Below are 19,581 nucleotides of genomic sequence, written 5' to 3' on the forward strand. Positions count from 1 at the left end.
GACAGACAAACACAGAAACAGAGAGACAGACAAACAGATGAAGAGACAGATAGAAGCACAGCAGACAGATGGAGAGACAGACAGACGGCGAGAGAGACAGCCAGACAGAAAGACAGAAACACAGCAGACAGATGGACAGACAGACGCCGCTGAAAACATGACCTCTGGCTTGACGGAGGTAAAAAAAAAAAAAAAACAAAAAAAAAAAACTAGTGCTGGGCACGTTAACGCGTTAACGCAACACTTAATTAATGCCGTTAATATTTTTAATTGCGCATTAATGGTTTTTTTTTTTTGTATCCTGCAGGTTTTCATTGTTTCCCTGATCTAACACACCTGACTGAAATTAATTAGTTATTGTGAAGTTGACAAGAAGCTGTTGGATCCATTTGATTTTATTCAGGTTTGTTAGATCAGGGAAACAATGAAAATCTGCAGGACACCTGCCCTCGAGGACCAGAGTTTGACACCCCTGTTCTAAGGGATGCAGATATTTGTTAAAAATGATGTAAAGTAAAAGAAAAAAAGTCCCTAGTTTCCAACCTAACGACAAGAAAGATAGATTTAAAAAAATATTTTAGCCATGTATTTAGACGCATTGTGGAAGGTCCAGAGAGCCTCTTGCAACTCCAGAGTCGCAGGTTGGAGAAATTTACTGCATTTTCTTTATAAAGCCGTAGGCCTTCTTTTAAAGGAAAGAGACATGTCATGCGATTAATCGCGATTAAAAATTTTAACCGTTGCCCAGCACTAAAAAAAATATTTTCCTTAAGGAATTCTGCATAGTTCAGATGCCAGGCTGTCGCCTTCTTCTTCCTTATTTGGATCCCCATTAGCTTGCAGCAACACGCTGCATCTTTTCTTCCTGGGGTCTTTTTGCGAAATACAACAAAACAACTTATGGATATGAACATGAAAATATGTTTACCTATACATAGAAATACATTGCAACCCTACATACAAGGCCTGTAGGTGGCCCTGTAACGCTGATACTGAAATACACCAAAAACAGAGAAGACAACATGGCGCATGGGCAATAACCCGTACGATGTACACAAGCATATGAAGAAAAAGATGGCAGACTAAAAAAAAGACATTTGTGTGGATTTCAAAGTTGTCTCATGCTAACTAGCTTCTGTAGCATGAGCACAGTACTGTGATCGCCATTGTTGTAGCTGCTAGGGTGGCTTTTAGATGAGGGTGGAGGGAGGAGTGGGGCTACGACATTGCTTCGAAACAATCTGTTATTGGTTGAAAGCACGGAAATGAAATGATGTATTTTCAGGCATTTTCATGGCATTGTGAATGGATCGAGCCTGGACCGAGCCGGACGTTTAACAGCAGCAGTCAGTTTGAACTAGGCTGAGTTCATACGGATGATCCAATCTAGCATTTACCATGAATCAGACACATTCACATTATATTGGTATGCACCACAATAAATGTTTAATTTGGCTACAACGTTTGCTAAATTAGGTAAAACTGGAATTAATTTGCAGTTCATTAACTGCACATTTCTAAGTTTACTGCACTAATGGGAGAACACTCAATTACGCTTTTTAGAAAGTACATATTTTCAGAAAGCTAACATGGATTCTCCATTTTCTATGGAAAAGGGAGAAAACTAAATGTTTTGGAAGCATTGACAGCATTAGTCTTGTAATGCTTTTCTGCTCCACATAGATCTCCATCTCCTGTGGTTGTGCTTCATTACACAGGTTTTTCCCCTGAATATTTCTCACCCATCTGCACCTGGTCCAGGTTTCTCTCCCTCATATTGGGCTGGGGAAAATGGTAGTTCAGCTGTGGATCTATGAAAACTTGAAGCAGATTTTCTGATGTGGTTGGAGCATTGCCCATTTTCACACCTGTGCTGTGAATGCAAAGCCAGCATGGCTGTTTGACCCTGAGTTTCAAAAGGTTTTCAATGAGGGTAGAACTGAATACTGTCCAACTAAGGTTGTGTTTGATTGTCATCCTGTGTGTGTTGGGGCTAAGTAGGACTGGCCTGGGCACATGCAGTAGCCTTTCCTCCTCATTAACACAGCAGTGCACCTGTGATCACTCTGATATTCTCTTTGAGAGTATTAAGGTTCCCAGTGGGGGGATTTGTGGGGGGCTGGGCTTCAGCATTTTGATCCCGGTAAATTGGGTGTGGCACGCTTGCCTGCCAGCTCGGGCAGGCGTCTGTAGATCGGATAAAAGGAGAGCCAATGCACAAATAGGCCTTTGTTGCAGGACAGCCTCTGCTTGAATACAAAAACCACATAATAGACACAGATGTAGAAATTCGTTCAAATAAATGTAAATGCTTGTATACGAGCATCTAAAGTTGGAGGTGTTTAGTTAAGAGTGCCTGAGATTCAACACTTTGACTCTCTTTCACTCTTTTCACATATTACTAAAATCAATCTTTCCTAGTGTCCCTTGGGTGGCAGGTTAATGGCCTTTGTGTTAAGCTTGCTGCAGTCTCACCAGGAGCACTGACCTCATTTCACTTTGTGACACATTGAATATGTTCCAACTTTCTCAGAATCAAACAGTCACTGAACGTGGAAAAAGCTTTTACTTGTCCATCTGACTCGCTCCTGTTAGCTGTATATGCAATGACAACATATCTTATCAATATGGTGGTTTGAGGGGGGATGGAGGATGTGAGAGACCTTCTGTGGTGGAAGTGATTAAAATATATCATCTGATTCAGCCTAGCCACCATTTTTCCGGTCTGTACAATTGCATGCAACCACGGAGTAAAAGCAAAAAAAAAAAAAAAAAAAATGTCTGCTATGACTGACTTTAAAAGCTTTCAGAGACTAAAATGTCTTGCACGAATGTCTTAGTGAAGCTTTTCCTGACAGAGCTGATGTAGTTGGCACCTAGTTTTCAGGGATATTCAGCAGCGTGATGATGACCACCGGAGCCGGGATAAGAAGGCCTTTGTCGGAGAACAGTGGTGAGCTGTCGTCAGAGGTCCGACTGGACAAAGGTCTCTTTTTTATCATATTAGAATGACGGCCAAAGCCTCATACCTGGCCCCTGTCACATTAATGTCTTGTCTTTCACACACTTTAATAAGAGAAGAAGGCATCGCTAGGATTTTCAGTTTCTGCATCAAATGTCAGTTTTGTCCACCTTTAGTAAAATGGGATCACGTGGCCTGTTGAATGTTAGATTAAATTAACCGTATGAGGTTGAATCAGTCATTCATGATCACAAAGTCACTCATATCATACTTTAATATGCATGTGATTTAGTTTAAAAACCGACCTGCATCGCTGGTCCATTCAGAGGTTTGGTCAGCCATCATGCAACACTGTTGTTTTTAGATGCTTTATGCTGGGGTGGGAAACCTTTCTTCTTCTTTTGAAAGAGCCAAGCTATTTGGGTCACTCATTGGAAAATGGTCTGCAACACATGCAAAGTATGTCCCTTCCCAGCGTTGCTCTGTTTTTAGCTAGCTTGTATGGAAGCTTGTAAATAGCTCTTCTTAGTGATTCTTGGATGATTGACAGCTTTGGTAATGAACTTTAGACAATTTAGAGGCCTTTTCATGTTTTTGTCCTGGATGATGAGTAGTTGGGTACAAAACTTGCTCAATAAAATTCTGAATACAAAGCTGAAAATAGTCTCATACTGCATATCAAACTTATGCCTATGAGACAGCATATGTAGACGTGTGTTCTTAAAAACACGACATTTAGAGTAAATTTCAGTTATCTGAAGTCTGGCTCTGCCAAAACGATCTGAGGCCCAGTTCGGTCCAGTCTCAGTGCTTTCTGCTGGAATGAGTTGAAAGCAAGGCTGGAACGAGAGAGCCTCGCTTCACGTTTCACTCAAAAACAAGCTGGTTCTCACTGATCTAAGACCATGAGCTGGTTCTGGCCGTGTACATCCAGGTTCTGGTGAGTGAGATTACCGGCAGACTCATTGCCTGTCTTTGGCGTTCAGATGCATGAAGCACTGCGAGAAGCATGACTTTACAAACATAACTGGGAGAAGTCGCCTTAGAAGTCTGCTGCACCGACACCTGGAGAGGAAGTCATGTGTTAACAGCTGCTCAGAAACTAGTTCTGCATGCAGGACAGATAAAAGAACGACGGCTCCCATTAGCTGTAAAGGTGGAACAAGGCTGCCAATGTATTCACTCACAGTTCTTGCTTCTCTGTTCTTGTTTATATGTAAGAAAATGAGACATGAACATGGGCAGGATGAGGGTTTGTGATAATTTTCACAACCAGGTAAAAAAATTCTTTCAGACAGACACAGCATTTGCATGGCTTGGTCACATGACAAATCTCTCATTAAATGAAGTTGACATACACATGTGGATGATTTTCTGTTCATATCATTGCAGAGTTCCAGCTTGCAGAACTGCCTTCTACACATTTCTATATATTTGAAGCGCTGAGGCCAGAGGCTCAGAAGTTAATGGAAAGACTTCCAGGGCTTTCAGTATCTGGTTACAGCTCTCTATAGGAAAGGATGTGCTACATATTTGTGGTCATTGTTTAATCCAAACATCCATTTGGGGAAAGGAAATCCAATCACACATTCTTGGGTTAATTTTTTCTTCCCTATTTCCTCCCAGAGCTGCTATAATGTTGTCAGATTGATTTCTGGACCGTCCTGGTCCAGTTTCTGGATGTTAGTCACAACATGATGATATTTCCAGTTGTTGTGGCTGGATGAGGCCAGTGTTTGGGAATAGCCAAAATATGTTTTTAGGTTTTTATTTCCATGACTGTGGCTGCAGAACGAGCTTTCAGAAAGATGTGTTACAGTGTGGAAATTAGTTTTTGTTCAGCGGATACCTACAGGAACTCCCCTATGATGTAGATCCAGTGTTTAGCCTATTGACCTTTAATTATCCATCCTGTGGCTGCAGAGCAACCTGCGTGCCAGAGCCCAGCAGCTCTGCAGGGAGCTTTATTGATGGGTAGTGGATGCCGAGGAACAAGCTGCACTCACTGCTGAACATCAGATACAAGCATAAATAAAACATCCACCTTGCTCCTTTAATGAAGTCTCACCCACCGGGTGCCATGATGAAAAATTGATGCAGCTGCTGGAGAAGTTGCTAACCAGCGGGAATGATTACCACTTCTTTCAAAGCCAGAGATTCTACTCTATTTTTTCTAGTTTTGTAAATGAAGAGAAATAGTCAAGAAAAGTTTTGGTTTCATGAAATCATCTGTGCAAAGTACTGGAGCTGGTTCAGAGTGAAGTTACTCAGAATCACATTCTGATTGGCTCAAGCTAAACCTAGCAGATAAAAGACATCACACAACCAGTTGTTCAAAATGTCGAAGTCATGTCAGAATAATCCTGATTTAGAAATTCCATGTCATACTATCTGGGATCAGGAAATCCATCTAACATTTGTCCTGGATTTCATTGGATCATCCCAAGGCAGATAAAACTTTTAAAGACAGCAAAATCTGGATTACCAGTGCCTTACTGGGGGATGCACACCGTGTCCGTGAGGCAATATGTTGGTCTTTGAGACGATTATGAAGCACCCAACCCAGTTAGACTAATAATCCCAGCTGGAATAAACCACTTCAACTACTAACATGTGCATTTATCAGCTGAAATTAAACATATTATTCCAATTTGATGATTTTATTAGAATATTTTATCATTTAAATGTTTTTCTGTACTAAAAGGCTCTATAGAAAGCCAAATGTTTACTCTTTCTACCAGTTATCAGCTCCCTTCACAGCCAGCAAAGCAAAACAGGGAGAACTAATAAAACCCACCCAGTGGGTTTGACCTCCTGACAAGTCCCATGAGATTCTTTACTCGTCTTACTGCAGTGCAGTAATGTTGGTTAGTGAGACTGTCTGAATCTAAGCAAGCAGTACTAAAAATGGACCACGTCCTCTCAGAAATGTCATTTCTATTTGCATGGTTCAAAGTTGTCATGTTGTGGACATTATGGATGTCTCAAGCTGAGAGTTTCCACCTCGGAGTCGATCAGGGAGGACTGTGCGAGGTCCCGAGCTGACCTCAAGCTGTGATATGCTCTGCTGCATGAAGAGGGGACTTACAGGTGCCTTTGAGGAGATTTGCAGCACTTCCTCATCTTTCTCTGTGCAAGAATAGAGCCTGGCCCCTTCACCGTCATGGAGAGAAGGGAGATTTGTGCCAGATGCTGCCTCTGAAAGGACATCAGGTGAACGAGGAGCTCTCATCTCCACTGTAGGGCTGTTGATGTGTGTGTCCTTTGATGTTATTACTAGACAGTGTCCCCCAGGTGTCCAGTACCACACAAGGGCTTCTCCCTGTCATCCACGCTTACATGCTAGCTTTTTACACCCTCCACTCTCTGGAGGCCTCTCAGCATAAGCACAAAACTTTTACTCAAGAGACTCTGAATGTTTAAATTCATGCTGGTTTCCAAAATGTCTCTGACCCGATATGAGGACATCATTTTGTAAAATTCAAACCCATCAGCCTTTTTTATTTAATAGGCATGATGTTGGACTAAATGAAAACAGACCACATCTGTATTTTCTGCTCGTATCTCCAACAATCAGCCTGGTGAATATAAGGATTTCTGCAGCGTTTTCTAAGATGACGGCTTTATGCTCTTAAATGCATTCAGTCTCATTTCATGGCTCACCGGGCCTGTGTGGGATTAGAGTGAGTAAATGAGGCTGGTTTGTTGTGTCAGAGGTGATTTGGACTCTTATCAGTGGCAGAGCTGTGGATCTACTGAAGGCCTAAGCTGACAGCTTTAATGGGAACGCCAGTAATGGTGACCACTTTAGTTAGCATCTGAGGCTATTGTCTGTGTGTCAGGGGCATAATGAGTGACTGTATGCAAAGCTCCTGGAAGTAGCCCCCTCATTAGGTCTATTATTGTCTCATTTGTATTGTGAGATTATTCTGAGTCTGTCTCAGCTTGTTTTGGTAGGGACAGAAACGTTTTTGTCATCTCTCTTTATTTTTTCTGGAAATGTTTTAAAGGTCAAAGCTGTTTGCAGAGATGTAAACTGTAATTGCATTTTTATCTTTAAAAATATCAAGGGCATCCATTCCAGTTAAAACTTCAAAGTAAGAGTAATAATTTTCTATTTTTTATTTAAAATTCTTTATTTTAACCACCACCTTGTAGTAATGTGTTACTATCATTACAATGTTGTTTGCTGGGAACATTACCACCACAGTTTTGGCCCTAAACTATTTCTAAAAGATGAATGTACCTTGTTATGTGGCCTACTGAGAAGCTGAAGAAACTCTGCATATTCACAGATTTATCCATTATTTAAAACAGCCAAACCTTTGGTTTATGCACAGCTTTAAGCCTTAATGCAACTTAAACAGGAACATTTCAGAGAAGATATGACCTTGTGGAAAAATGATCAATGCTGACTGCTGGTGTAAAACCTTGAGCTTGGCATCTGGCTGGTCTTTTTGGAGCAGGAGTCATTGATTTATTACTAAAGATTTAGATTTTTGATGCTGTACGAACATTACAGCTGTGATAAAAGATGCCAACCAGAAAGTATTTCACAGACAAATGTGAGCCAACTTCATACATCAAATTAAAGAGCCAAGTTAAACAATAACTATCAGTTACTTAAATGTGACCAATTATAAGTAGAACCCTAGATTAATGCTTTTAAAGTAGTCAGGATGTGCTGATTTTAGAAGCCAATGAGAGGCGTTCTGCTACTGCTGCTAGCACTGTGATAGAAGGTCATGCAGACTTTTTGCTATGCGTAATAAAACACATCATTTTGGCACAAGAGGAGGATATTTTAAACATACTTCCATATTTGCTGCCACATTGTTGCTTCGCTGATTAATGTATTTATGTAACTACATTGGGTGTCAACTTAGCATAAATTATAGTTAACTTATTGGAGTAATTGTGTGTGGAAACCAGGTCCTTTGTGCTGGTCGCCTCCTTTACAGGCTGGCCATGCAGGGTCCGTTCCAGTCACAGGCCTGATCCTGCCCACACAAATATTCTGGAGTTGTGATTTCTTTCTGAACGAATTAGCTCTGTATCACACAGACACAGACAGCAGACTGACAAAAATGCATGCACAAGCACACCCACGGGCAGCGGTTTTTGTTGTCAGGGTTCGTAGATCAGGGGTTGTGTGTGTTTGTGCTGTAGTCCATGTGCATAAAGTCACAACAGGAACAGATAAGAGCAGTCCCAGGTTGGCTTTGGAAGCCAAATCCGCAGCAACCCCCCAGTGCTAATCGGATTAGCTGAAAAGTTACCAGCATGGCCCCAAAAAGACACAACATTTTTACACTGACTTCTGTGACATATTTTCTTCTTTGGCCTCCATAATCTCCTTCTTGTCTCAAAGCTGTAAAACAACAAATGCAGAAAACAGTGAACTGTTCCTAACCTCTACAGTGGCTGGCTGGAGTGGTGGGGGTGTACGTATGTATGGGAGAGACACAGGGGGCTCTGCTCCACCCCGGTGGGGGAACAATGGCGCGCCCATTGTCTTAAAGAAATGGTTGGCTGAGCACAGGCCCAGGCAGAGGTGGGGGGGACAGAAAGAAAAAATGAGTTGTGAAAATTATTGATGGTGAGAGGGAGTAGGGTGGGTCAGGGTGGTGATGGGGGGAGACAGCTGAATGGGGGCAGCAGGGGGACTTTGAAAGCTCCTTTCATGCTTGGTCTGTTTCCACCAACGCTGAAAACATATGAGGACACCCAGACCAAGCTCTGGCTCTTTGTTTTCCTTTGTTTCTGCTAACCTTTAGGTAAAAGTAAATGGTAGAATATTATTTTTTACTAGAGTCCAACCAACTTGGGATATACATATTTTTTTGCACACACACACACACATATATATATATATATATATATATATATATATATATATATATATATATATATATATATATATATATATATATATATATCTACTTATTTCTTTGACATCTCTTATCTTTTCTATTTTTAGACCTGCATATCTGTTAAGTTTTTTTCTCGCTGTGATTCTCAAATTTTCTAGTCTGGGATTAGTAAAGTACATTTGCTTCTGATTCTGATTCTGCCTGGTGAGATAGACCTGGGATCCTGGCTGTTGCTTTTTTTAACTCTCATTGTTTTTTTGTATTGTTTAGCTTTTGTTTTTTTTTCTTTTTACTATTTTTCTTAGCTTCTTAGCTGTTTTCTGTTGAGCACTTTTGTTCAGTAACATGCTTTATAAGCAAAGTTGACTTGGCAAACTGTTAAATTGACTTGAATTAAGTGTTTATTGTGTTATTAAACTTGAAAACAATTACATTTAACAAATGCAGACCAGAGGTTCTGTTCTCTAAAGAAAAGCACAGGCAAGTTAGTAAGTACAGTATGTAATCAAATGTAGTTTAAGATGGTTTCGCTTTCCAGTCTATTTGCCTCATCGTTCTTACATTGTATATAATCTGGTTTCAGCTCCTTTCTGTCCAATTTAAATGATTTTGGGACATTTTCTTCTCTATCAGTGCTGCCCAGTGAATCCAAGGAGGCAGCCATCTTCCTTTTCTGTTTACCAGAAGCTGGCCTCTGATTGGTGTAGAGCGATCACGTGACGGCCATACCACCACTTTCGAAGTAAAATGTTGTTACGCTGAACAGTAGCTAGTGCCGATTTACGGCGGTGATCACATGGCTTGTGCAGGACAATCAGCTCAGAACTTTCGGAGTTAAGCTAAAGGCGAACCGGTCTTTTTTTCGAGGAAGAATTTTGTGGTTCCCAGACTGTGGAGCGAGATGAAACGATAACAGGGTTGACCTTACAGCCTATCTATTCTCTTGTTTCTGTACACTTAAAGAGAGTGTGCTGCTTAATGCAGAAAAGGTTAATTTATTTAGGGAAATTAAATCACACTACGTTGAACATCTCTCAACAACCGCTGATAGTGATGGAGGAGGAGGAAGGGAGGGAAGTGGGAGTATTCAGAACCATCATCTCTACCACATTAAGCAGAGAAAATGCACTTTTTTTTGGTGCCATCCTTGTTTTCATTTGTCGCTGTGTGAGTGGGGCCCAGTAGAAATGCTGCCAAGTCCAGCATGGCTGGAAAAGCTCTTGGCACTCTGAATCAACAGCCCAGTGTCAAACTGGCTAGCCTTCTTTTGCTTGCATTCCCCCAATGATGCCTAGGGAACCAATTTTCTGGCCAAAATGTGGTATTGTGGTTACAGTCAGCCAGGCAGAAGGGAGATGAAAATTATTCCATGTGGACAAGAAGTCCTTTCTTCTTTGTTCTGCTAACATGGCAGCTTGTCTCCAGATTGGCTGGCCAGACCGTCAGTCATCTGCCAAACACAATGCAGTTAGAATTAGATTAAAGTTGAAGGTCAAATTAGACCCTTAAAGAAGATCACAGCTACAGTGGCATGTATGTTTAATTTTTTTTTTTTTTTCCACAGTTGCTAACATTGTTGTGTATCTGTAGCTGATTTATGTGCATATCTGTGTCTTTCAGTGTGGAGCAAAGTGGAGCTGACTATGAATGACACACTGGAGGTGTATGCGGGTGACTCGGCTAAGATTCCCTGCCATTACAACTTCACCGACACTAACAAGCCCAGCTTTGTCATGATCCAGTGGTTTGTGGTGAGTAAAACTGAACTCCAGTCATGGGGACATCATCGTCATCATCAATTATTTTCCATGCAAAAACCGATAGAGGATTCCATCATCATTTTTATTTGATTTCATTACATGTAAAACAATTTTTTATTCATTCATTCATCTTCTGTGCCATGTCATCCAATTAAGGGTCACAGGGAAGCTGGAGCCTATCCCAGCACCTGGGACTGGTACACCTGGACAGGTTGCCAGTCCATTGCAGTAAACCAAGTGTTCTGAACACAATTAAGGCAGATTGCAGATTCCAGAGATGATTTCCATGCATTTTTGTCCTTCTTTGAGTTGTTTATTCATTCTGCAACCCCATAACTTTTACCAGTTGATCCCAGTGTATGAAGTCAGGCCATTGAGACTGGCGTTCTTCACCATGCTGTATGTTTCAGTGAGTGAAAGTGTGTTCTGACTGTGCGTCCCCCACACAGAGATCTGCAGGAAACAGCTCACGGATGCGGATATTCTACAGCGACGTCACTCAGCAGATAGTTGACAACAACACAGACTACACCGGTCGCATTGAGGTGGCTCGAGACCAGAATGGGACACTACTCATTATCCAGAATGTCCAACTCACTGATGAGAGGGAATTTTTCTGTCAGGTTAACGGGCTGGCTGCTGGCCATGCTGAACGCAAAACCCACCTCAGAGTGTTTGGTAAATGAGGCTTTAACACATATCTTTGTTCAAGAATCAGTTCAATAAATAAATAAATAAATCAATAAATGAAATACTGAAGCTGTTTTATTCTGTCTGTCTCAGCTCCTCCAGAGGCTCCTGTCATCGAGGGTGTTGTTGCTGGAATATCTATAACCAGTGACAAGCCGTCTAAGGTGGGTCGACTTAAACTTAGAGACAGAAATAAACAAACACAATAACCATTTTTGTCAACGATCAATGCAACTCTCTGTCAAGGTGGCGTCATGTGAGGCTCGAAATGGCTTCCCTAAACCCAACATCACCTGGTACAGGAATGGCGTGCCGCTGACCACAACACCAGGAAGTAAGTCTGCACTACTGATTCTGTCCTCCAAGCTTTAACAGCATCTCCTTTAGATTAAAACCTGTTTACACTCCTTGATTTCATATCTTTGGGCATCTTTTCTGCATGTTTTCTGCACACAAGTGGCTGATCAGTGTGATGCTTGCTGTTAATAAAGAATGGTAGCTAATGGAAATGGAGTCATTTATTTATTTATGGGGGGTCAGCTAATATAAATGAATAATTTAAAAATGTCATTCACAAAACTGACTGCTGTCAGCCGTTATATAAAATAAAAAGATGTTCACAAGTCACCAACCCGAGTCCAAATAAAAAATGTTTGGTTTCTTAGATTCATCCCACAGACTGAAATAGCTTCCTAAGAAACTGTCTGCAGAACCAACAACTTCCACTCTACCTATTTCAAAAATAATTATCTCTAACACGCTGACGTACCATCCTAGATGTGCAAATACTGTTTACATTTACCCAATACAAATAAGCAGTACTGTATTTTTACCTTCTAAAACTAACTGGACGACTTAAAGAGCAGATGGTGACAAAATCTGCCTGAACTGTCTGGACTAAAACCTCTAATTTAATTCACTTTTTATTAGAGTTGGCCTTTGCAATGATAATGTTCACATATTGTTCTATGATGTGACAGAGGATTAGTGCTGCAGCTGCATATTCTTCACTAGTAACACATGTTCCGATAATTATTATTACACAATCTCTCTTAACTAAGACTCCACAAGTATTGAAATAGACCTGGTGGTTGCAGATGGATCCAACAGGCTGTTCTTCACAGTGATCGGTGATCGAGCGTTGCTACATATCTACTATCTTGTCTTGTTGATGTTCCAGATGTAAACGTGCTGATCCTGGTGACCCGGGAGTCCAGTGGGTTGTACTCTGTCCAGAGCACGCTGGAGTACAAAGTGGTGAAGAAAGACAAGGACGCCTATTTCTCCTGTGAGATCAGCTTTTCTGTCCCGGGGGCCATCAGGACTATGGAGTCCCACAGCATCAACATCACTGTTCACTGTACGTTAACACAGTTTCTTTAATCTGCCTGTGATAGAACAACTTATTAATTAAATAATGACATATGTCTCACACAGATTTCTGTTAATGTATGTCTGTAATATTGGTATGTTTGTTTCACAGCATCTCCAGAATATTGCCTTTACGTTCAGTGTTTCCTCTTCTAATTGAACAAATGAAGCTACCAGCAACACAGTATTTTTATTATCTTTCTTAATTATTCTCCATTATTAGTTACTTTATTTTCTGTTCAGGTTTATGAAGGAAGGACTTGATGAGTCAAGATTTAAGATTTAAGACAACCTTCCAGATTTTTCCTCTATCAAACAAACACATCCTTGGCTAAAAAGCTCACAAACAGAAGGATAAAACTGGATTCAAGGCCACTGAAACACTGAATTAGATCAAATATTGCACCTTAGACGGCTTACAACCCGAATTACCCTGTAGATAAAGACCACAGTTACACTGGCCTTTTAGATTCCAGTCCTGGTCTGTTTGCTGGGGGGTGGGGGGCTGCCTCGTTTGGGGGTAAGTCGGCGTTTCTGTTTGGGTGGGGGAGGCCGGGTACTTTGTTCTCCTTCAGTAATTCTTGATTCAGCCTTTGATGCGGAGGCAATCACGTTATTTAAAAGGTCCAATTCATTTGAGTTGTGCAGCGTGAATGTAAACTCAGTCTGGAAGAATGCAGCCCCCCCCCCCAAAAAAAAAACTGACCCGAGTCCCTGATCGTATCAAATCTAGCAGACTATCCAGGTGTCTGGATTTCTCTGATGAGTCTAGGAGGCAAAGCACAGCAACTTTACTTACAAAGTTTATTTAAAAACGGGAAGTGTTGGCCAGCACTCAAAAGCACACACAACACATGAAAAGAGAAACACAAATGGAAATAAAAACAACATAAAACAGAGTCAACTGCTGCACATCCAGATTACGTTAGGGATGCAGTAAAAAGATAATCTTACTCCACTTTTATTACTTAGCTTTATCTTTAGCAGCATATTGTCTGTAATTTGCATGTTTTTGTTCTTTTAGTAACTCGTCCTGTTCTGCTTTTACTTAACTGATAAACTGTTTATATCAAATAAAAGACAACATTACGATGTCTAATATAGATCTGTTATATGGCTCATCTCTTTATTCATTTTTCATTATGTTAAAGAGACTGTTGTATATATGTAGATATTTGTAGTGAATCATAGTGTTTTACAGTCAGCTCTAACAGATGCTATCGTGGTTAGACATTGTGAGTGGAATATTCATAAAACGCCCACGTTGGAAAAGCTGCAGCCAACACATCCATGGAGGTGCTGGGACTAACTTATGCAAATCTGGAGACTACGCAGCCGAGACAGAGGTTAAAGGTTCAGACAGGAAGTCTGCAGAGAGGATTTTCATATTCTCCAGTTGTGGTTAGCTAACCTCTGGTTAACATGTGTTTCTTTGAGGATTGCTCCCATCCTTAAATTTAAAAAACAAATTTAAAAAAATAAATGCTACAAATATATTTATAGATAAATATTGACTAATATGAATAAATAGATGAATAAATATGTATATTTAAATTAATCAATTGTGTTTTAACAAGTAAAAGAGAAAGTATTCATTTTCTGTACTGCTTCATCATAGAACTTTCATGGAAGCTGGAGTCTATCCCAGATGAGATGCAGGTACACCTGGACTCACTGGTCCATCGCAGGGCTGCATCCACTCACTCCTAGGGAGAATTTAGAGTGACCAATTAACCTAACACCATGTCTTTGGATGGGAGGAACCCACACATACATGAGGAGAACATGCAAACTCCACACAGAAAGGCCACTGTTCCACCCTTCCCCCAGCCGAGGCTCGAACCAGCAACCTTCTTGCTGTGAGGCCGCAGTGCTAACCACCACATCACGATCTCATGAATAAGAAGTAAATATTTATATTGAAAATCAGCTCTGGACGTCAAAGTCAATTTTTAATAAATAAGATTAAAATAATCATAATAAAAAATAATTTGACATTTTAGGAGATTTCTGGCCTTTTTTTAAGTTATTGTGAGTTTCTTAACTCGTGTTCCAGACAAAAAGACTTAAATACATTTTAGCGCCGTGCTACGCTCATTAGATGTACAATGATTTAAACAACCTGGTGGTCTTTGTTTGGGATTACAGATGATGTGGAAGCCGGTTGTGCCGTCAGCATCATGGTAATGATCTTTTAACAACTCTCTGAACAATTCTGCTTAATTTGATTCTGTGTGTGTGCAGACCCCACCACCATGGTGGAGCTGTGGAAGGAGTCGCCCCAGGGCTTGGTCAGAGAGGGGGATACTGTGGAGCTACGTTGCCAGGGCGATGGCAATCCCCCGCCACCATTTATTTTCAACAGAGAACAAGTAAGAAAGGAAGCCTCTTCTCTTCCCACCAGAGACAGAATGGGTGACACACAATAGACATGTAGGGAATGTTTTTGATATGCAGAGCTCTCAGGGTCCCATGAAGACATGAGTGTTCAGGGTCTATGAAGATCCTGCAGATCCAGACTGGGGTCTGAGACCAGAGGCCACTCTGACGGAGCTCATGGAAAGGACTCGTTCCCGTGTTAGACACACACTTATTGTGTGTGTGTGTGTGTGGATAAGAAAAACTCAGCTGACTGCGGTCTGGACTTTTCCTAACTGAACAGTCTCAGACGTTGTTGTTAGTGGTTCCTAGAATAATGAGCGATTCCAGGGTTGCCATGAAAGTTTACAGAGAGGACAAGTACGTTTTTAGAAAATCTTGGTTTTGATTTAGTACTTTAATCCTGTTTGGGATTAGGGTTAGGGTTTTTTATTCTCCCACAATGACTCAGCGACTTCAAGTCTTCACAATCAGTCAGCAGCTGTTTTTAAACCTTTCCACACTTTCACGGACGATTCCTTTAGTCACATCAAGCCTTCTTGTTAACATGTACTTCCACTTATAGTGGTAAAAGCCAAAAGAGCACATATTTAGTTTGTGTCATTATTTGTGATAAAATGCTTCTAGATTAAGATCTAACCTGAGTTTTTGTTGCAGGACTTGGATGCGTACCTGGAGAGCAGGGGTAATGTGCTGATCCTGACCCCGGTGACCCGTAGAGACAGCGGCCTCTACCAGTGTCGGGCTCTGGAAGGCGACAGCCACAGCGAGGTCAAAGGAGAGGTGCAGCTCACCGTGCATTGTAAGCAATAACACACACTTACACACTGAATGTAAGTTTAAAGGTTATATATTTTTCCAACAATTTTATATGTGTCAGAGTGTATTACGCCAAATTTAGCCTTGGTCCTTCATTTCAGCCATTCCAAAAGTAGCTCTAGTGAGGTCTAATTAGAACGGGCTGTTTCTGTGTCTGAACCTTTGAATGTTCATGACTGGTACCTGTCCACGCCCCTCTCTGGGAGAGGATCCGGCTTTCGCTGGCGCCTGCTCGGTGATTTTAGAGGGCGGGCTCAGCTAGCCGGTGGCAGGTCAATGGCAGTATCCACTACCAAATCAAATCAAATCAAACTTTATTTATAAAGCACCTTTCATGCCACAGGCAACACAAAGTGCTTTACATGATTAAAAACATTTATGCATATTAAAAACAAAACAAATTGGAAATACATAATAATAGAAACACTCACCAAAGTATTTCACATATCCGCACGCACACACACATACGCACACACACACACACACACACCAAGCAGCCCCCCCTCCCCATTCTATACAAACATGATTCTCTTATTTCTGTCTCGAACTGAATGTTATTATAAAATACTAAATTATTTATAAGCATCCGGCCTGATGAAATAACCACTGCTGTAAGCAGCAGTATGGAGGATCCCAAACTCCCACATGTCACAGTTTTCTGGGCGTTAAACAGCTGTTGGACTTATAAGTCAACCACCAGCTAAAGGCATCAAATCTACCCGCTGTCCAGTGGACATTTCATTTAGAGGACCCAAGTTTCTGTTTTTAAAGATGTATAAACGTCTTTAAAAACAGATTTGGAGCTATGCCTCGACTGTAGTCCAGTCAGGGTCACATTTCTCTTTAAGACTTCCAGATTCTGTTAGAAATAAAAGTTACAGCACATAACTTTGTGTTTCTTCCCTCAGACTTGGACACTGCAGTCGTGGTGCCTAAAGACTTGGAGGTTATGCTGAAAGGAGAAGATCTGACTGCGACCTGCAACGCTCTGTCCTCCCTGCAAACATCCACTGTCTGGTACAAGGTGTGTCCTGCATGACACCATTTTCTTAAATAATTAGCTTTAATCTGGAAAGGTGAAGACTGATTTAGAGGCACTTTGATTTTATTGTGTTCAGTTTGAAGAAGCAAATCTAATTTTGATCCACCAGATCACTGATACTGTTTACCAGTTCAAGTTATCTGTGATTAACAGTGATTCAGGCATGATAGAGAGTCAACATGAGCTATTCAAACCAGTCCAGCATCACACAGCACGTCTATGCTGCCATGGAGCCTCAAACATCACAGAACAAATACAGGACAGCTTAGTGGAACGTCCATAACCTCATTATTTTAGCCCACTGTTATGTTTTTTGCTCCTGCAAATCAACATTTCTCAAAAATGCCCACTTGCAGGTTTATCATGTGCAACCACAGCTGCATGGGCCTTGATATCTTCACTATATGCTGCTGGACCACCTGCTTAAATAGAGAAGAGAAGCAGTATTCAGTGAATTGATAGAGCACCCTGCTAGGTGGGAGGCATCCTGTCTCACCTAGCAGCTGCTGGGATGGGTTCCGGCCTCCTGAGACCCTGCTGTGAAATAAACAGGGATAGAAAATAGATGGATGGATGATGGAGCACAGAAAATTTGTAGAGTAGGTTAGCAGATTCCTTTTTACTGCTGTTAGAAAAAGACTCTTTAAACTTTCCCCTGACTTGCTGGTGAGATGTTTCTGAGGTAAACCTCTTTTAATCTGTTACACTAGTATGTCTGAAAGCAGATTATTAATACGAAAAAGAAGACACTGGCCATTCTCATCACCAAGAATCATGTTTGAACTCAGTTTGTTCCATATGTGCTTGTTTTCTGTGGGTGTATGTAGGATGGGAAGCAGGTGGGCCACGGGAACACGTTGCACCTGCAGGATGCCACCTATGAAACAAGTGGAGAGTACATATGTGAGGTGACAGTCCCGTCTTTGCCTGCCCTGCACACCTTTGGCTCCGTTCACATCATCGTCCAAGGTCAGTCAGCACGGTTGACCTTCCTTCCAACAAACTAAGCCCTGCATGTCAGAGACTGCTGCATTCAGCTTACTGCATGTTTAAATAAGATACAACCATAGACATAAAGACTAGACGCTGCATTGACTACGGCCGCCTGAAGGAGCGGACAAGCATGTGGCCACCATCTTGGACCAGTCGCCAGTGCCATTAATTTAAAAGGAATAAAAATGACCAGAACTTATGGGGTTCTCAATCTATTTTCCAGCGGTTTTTCTTTGCTGTCAGTCAGACATGTTGCTCTGATGCAGGACACCCAGTTACAGTGAAAACGCTTATTTTCATAGCTTGTGAGCAGATAGTAGCTGAACAGTAATAAAATATTTTGTGTCTGTGTCCAGATACGTGATGTGACGCACACATGCATAGCGAGACAGTAATAGTCAGTTTTACTTAATTAAATGAGTAAATAACTGATTCTATAAATATAATCAATAGAAGACATGTACACAGAGATATTTGAAATATTTAGTACACCTGTAACAATATATTCACACATATATACAATATAAACACATTCTGTCACACTAAAATATCAGTAAAATGTAATTGCTTGTCAAAGTCACAGCAGCACTGTGGCTCTGAGTGTGTGTCAAGTTTCTTATTCAACATGTTCATTGGAGTCTATACACTCGAGTGTATTATCGCTCTACTGTGTCCAATATGAACGGCAGCAAGTCAGGTTTCACTGTGATCAGGACGATTATCAAATGTGACACTTTAATAAAATAAAAGCAGAAAACTGCCAACTTGTGTGTGAGGCTGAGGTTTCTTGAGATGCTGTGAGACCACTGACAGGCTAAACTCGGCTTGTTGGCAGGTGGAGGTGGTCCGAGCTTTTATAGATTCATAAAAAGACAGAGTGGCAAAAGTGTGATATTCACTATTGGCTACTTCCACTACATGCACAAGTGGACACAATTGTTGGTACCCTTCTGTTAATGACAGAAAAACTCACAATGGTCACAGAAATAACTTGAATCTAACAAAAGTAATAATAAATAAAAATTCCATGAAATTTAACCAATGAAAGTCAGACATTGCTTTTCAACCATGCTTCAACAGAATTATTTAAAAAAAAATAAACTCATGTAACAGGCCTGGACAAAATGATGGTACCCTTAACTTAATATTTTGAGGCAATCCCCCTATTCCTGTAACTGTCAGTGAGACTTCTGCACCTCTCAGCAGTTATTTTGGCTCACTCCTCATAAGCAAACTGCTCCACTTGTCTCAGGTTTGAATGGTGCCTTTACAGGTGGAATAATAATAATATTAACAGCAATAATAACGCAATAAAATAATACACTTAATCTCTGAAGATGATCTGGGAATCTGAAGACAGATGGAATAACTCCATCTTTAAGTCTAACACTAACAATCTGTCCTGTTCGGTCCAAATCCTCCGTCTTGCAGTGTTGACTTCATATCACAGAGAAATTTCTGCTGGTAAATCGCTCTTCTCACAGCAGTTTACCACTTCTTCCAGAACTCTTCATTTTTGGGAAACCATCACAGTGAAAAGACTCTGGAGATATAGGACAGTCTACACAGAAACATTTTTACACTGGAGGTCAAGTTTATTTTCTTCCATCACATTTGATAAAACTTTAATTTAATAAAGTTCATCGGGACATTATCCCAGCAGAAACAGATTTATTCCAGTAGAAGCAAATT

General features: G+C 40.9%; 1 protein-coding gene across 3 annotated transcripts in view; it reads left to right on the plus strand.

The window, feature by feature from the left end:
* The window catches only part of mcama (melanoma cell adhesion molecule a), a 57,564-nt gene that overhangs the window by 26,397 nt on the left and 11,586 nt on the right, over positions 1-19,581 (plus strand). For all 3 annotated transcript variants that reach the window (XM_042008934.1, XM_042008931.1, XM_042008933.1), the window contains exons 2-10: positions 10,456-10,586; positions 11,045-11,273; positions 11,379-11,449; positions 11,532-11,619; positions 12,466-12,645; positions 14,901-15,028; positions 15,693-15,837; positions 16,763-16,878; positions 17,724-17,865. In XM_042008934.1, coding sequence (XP_041864868.1) covers positions 10,456-10,586; positions 11,045-11,273; positions 11,379-11,449; positions 11,532-11,619; positions 12,466-12,645; positions 14,901-15,028; positions 15,693-15,837; positions 16,763-16,878; positions 17,724-17,865 — 1,230 coding nt within the window. The remainder of the gene's footprint in view (positions 1-10,455; positions 10,587-11,044; positions 11,274-11,378; positions 11,450-11,531; positions 11,620-12,465; positions 12,646-14,900; positions 15,029-15,692; positions 15,838-16,762; positions 16,879-17,723; positions 17,866-19,581) is intronic.

This window comes from Melanotaenia boesemani, chromosome 15 (assembly GCF_017639745.1).
Source record: "Melanotaenia boesemani isolate fMelBoe1 chromosome 15, fMelBoe1.pri, whole genome shotgun sequence".
NCBI classification, from domain to species: domain Eukaryota; kingdom Metazoa; phylum Chordata; class Actinopteri; order Atheriniformes; family Melanotaeniidae; genus Melanotaenia; species Melanotaenia boesemani.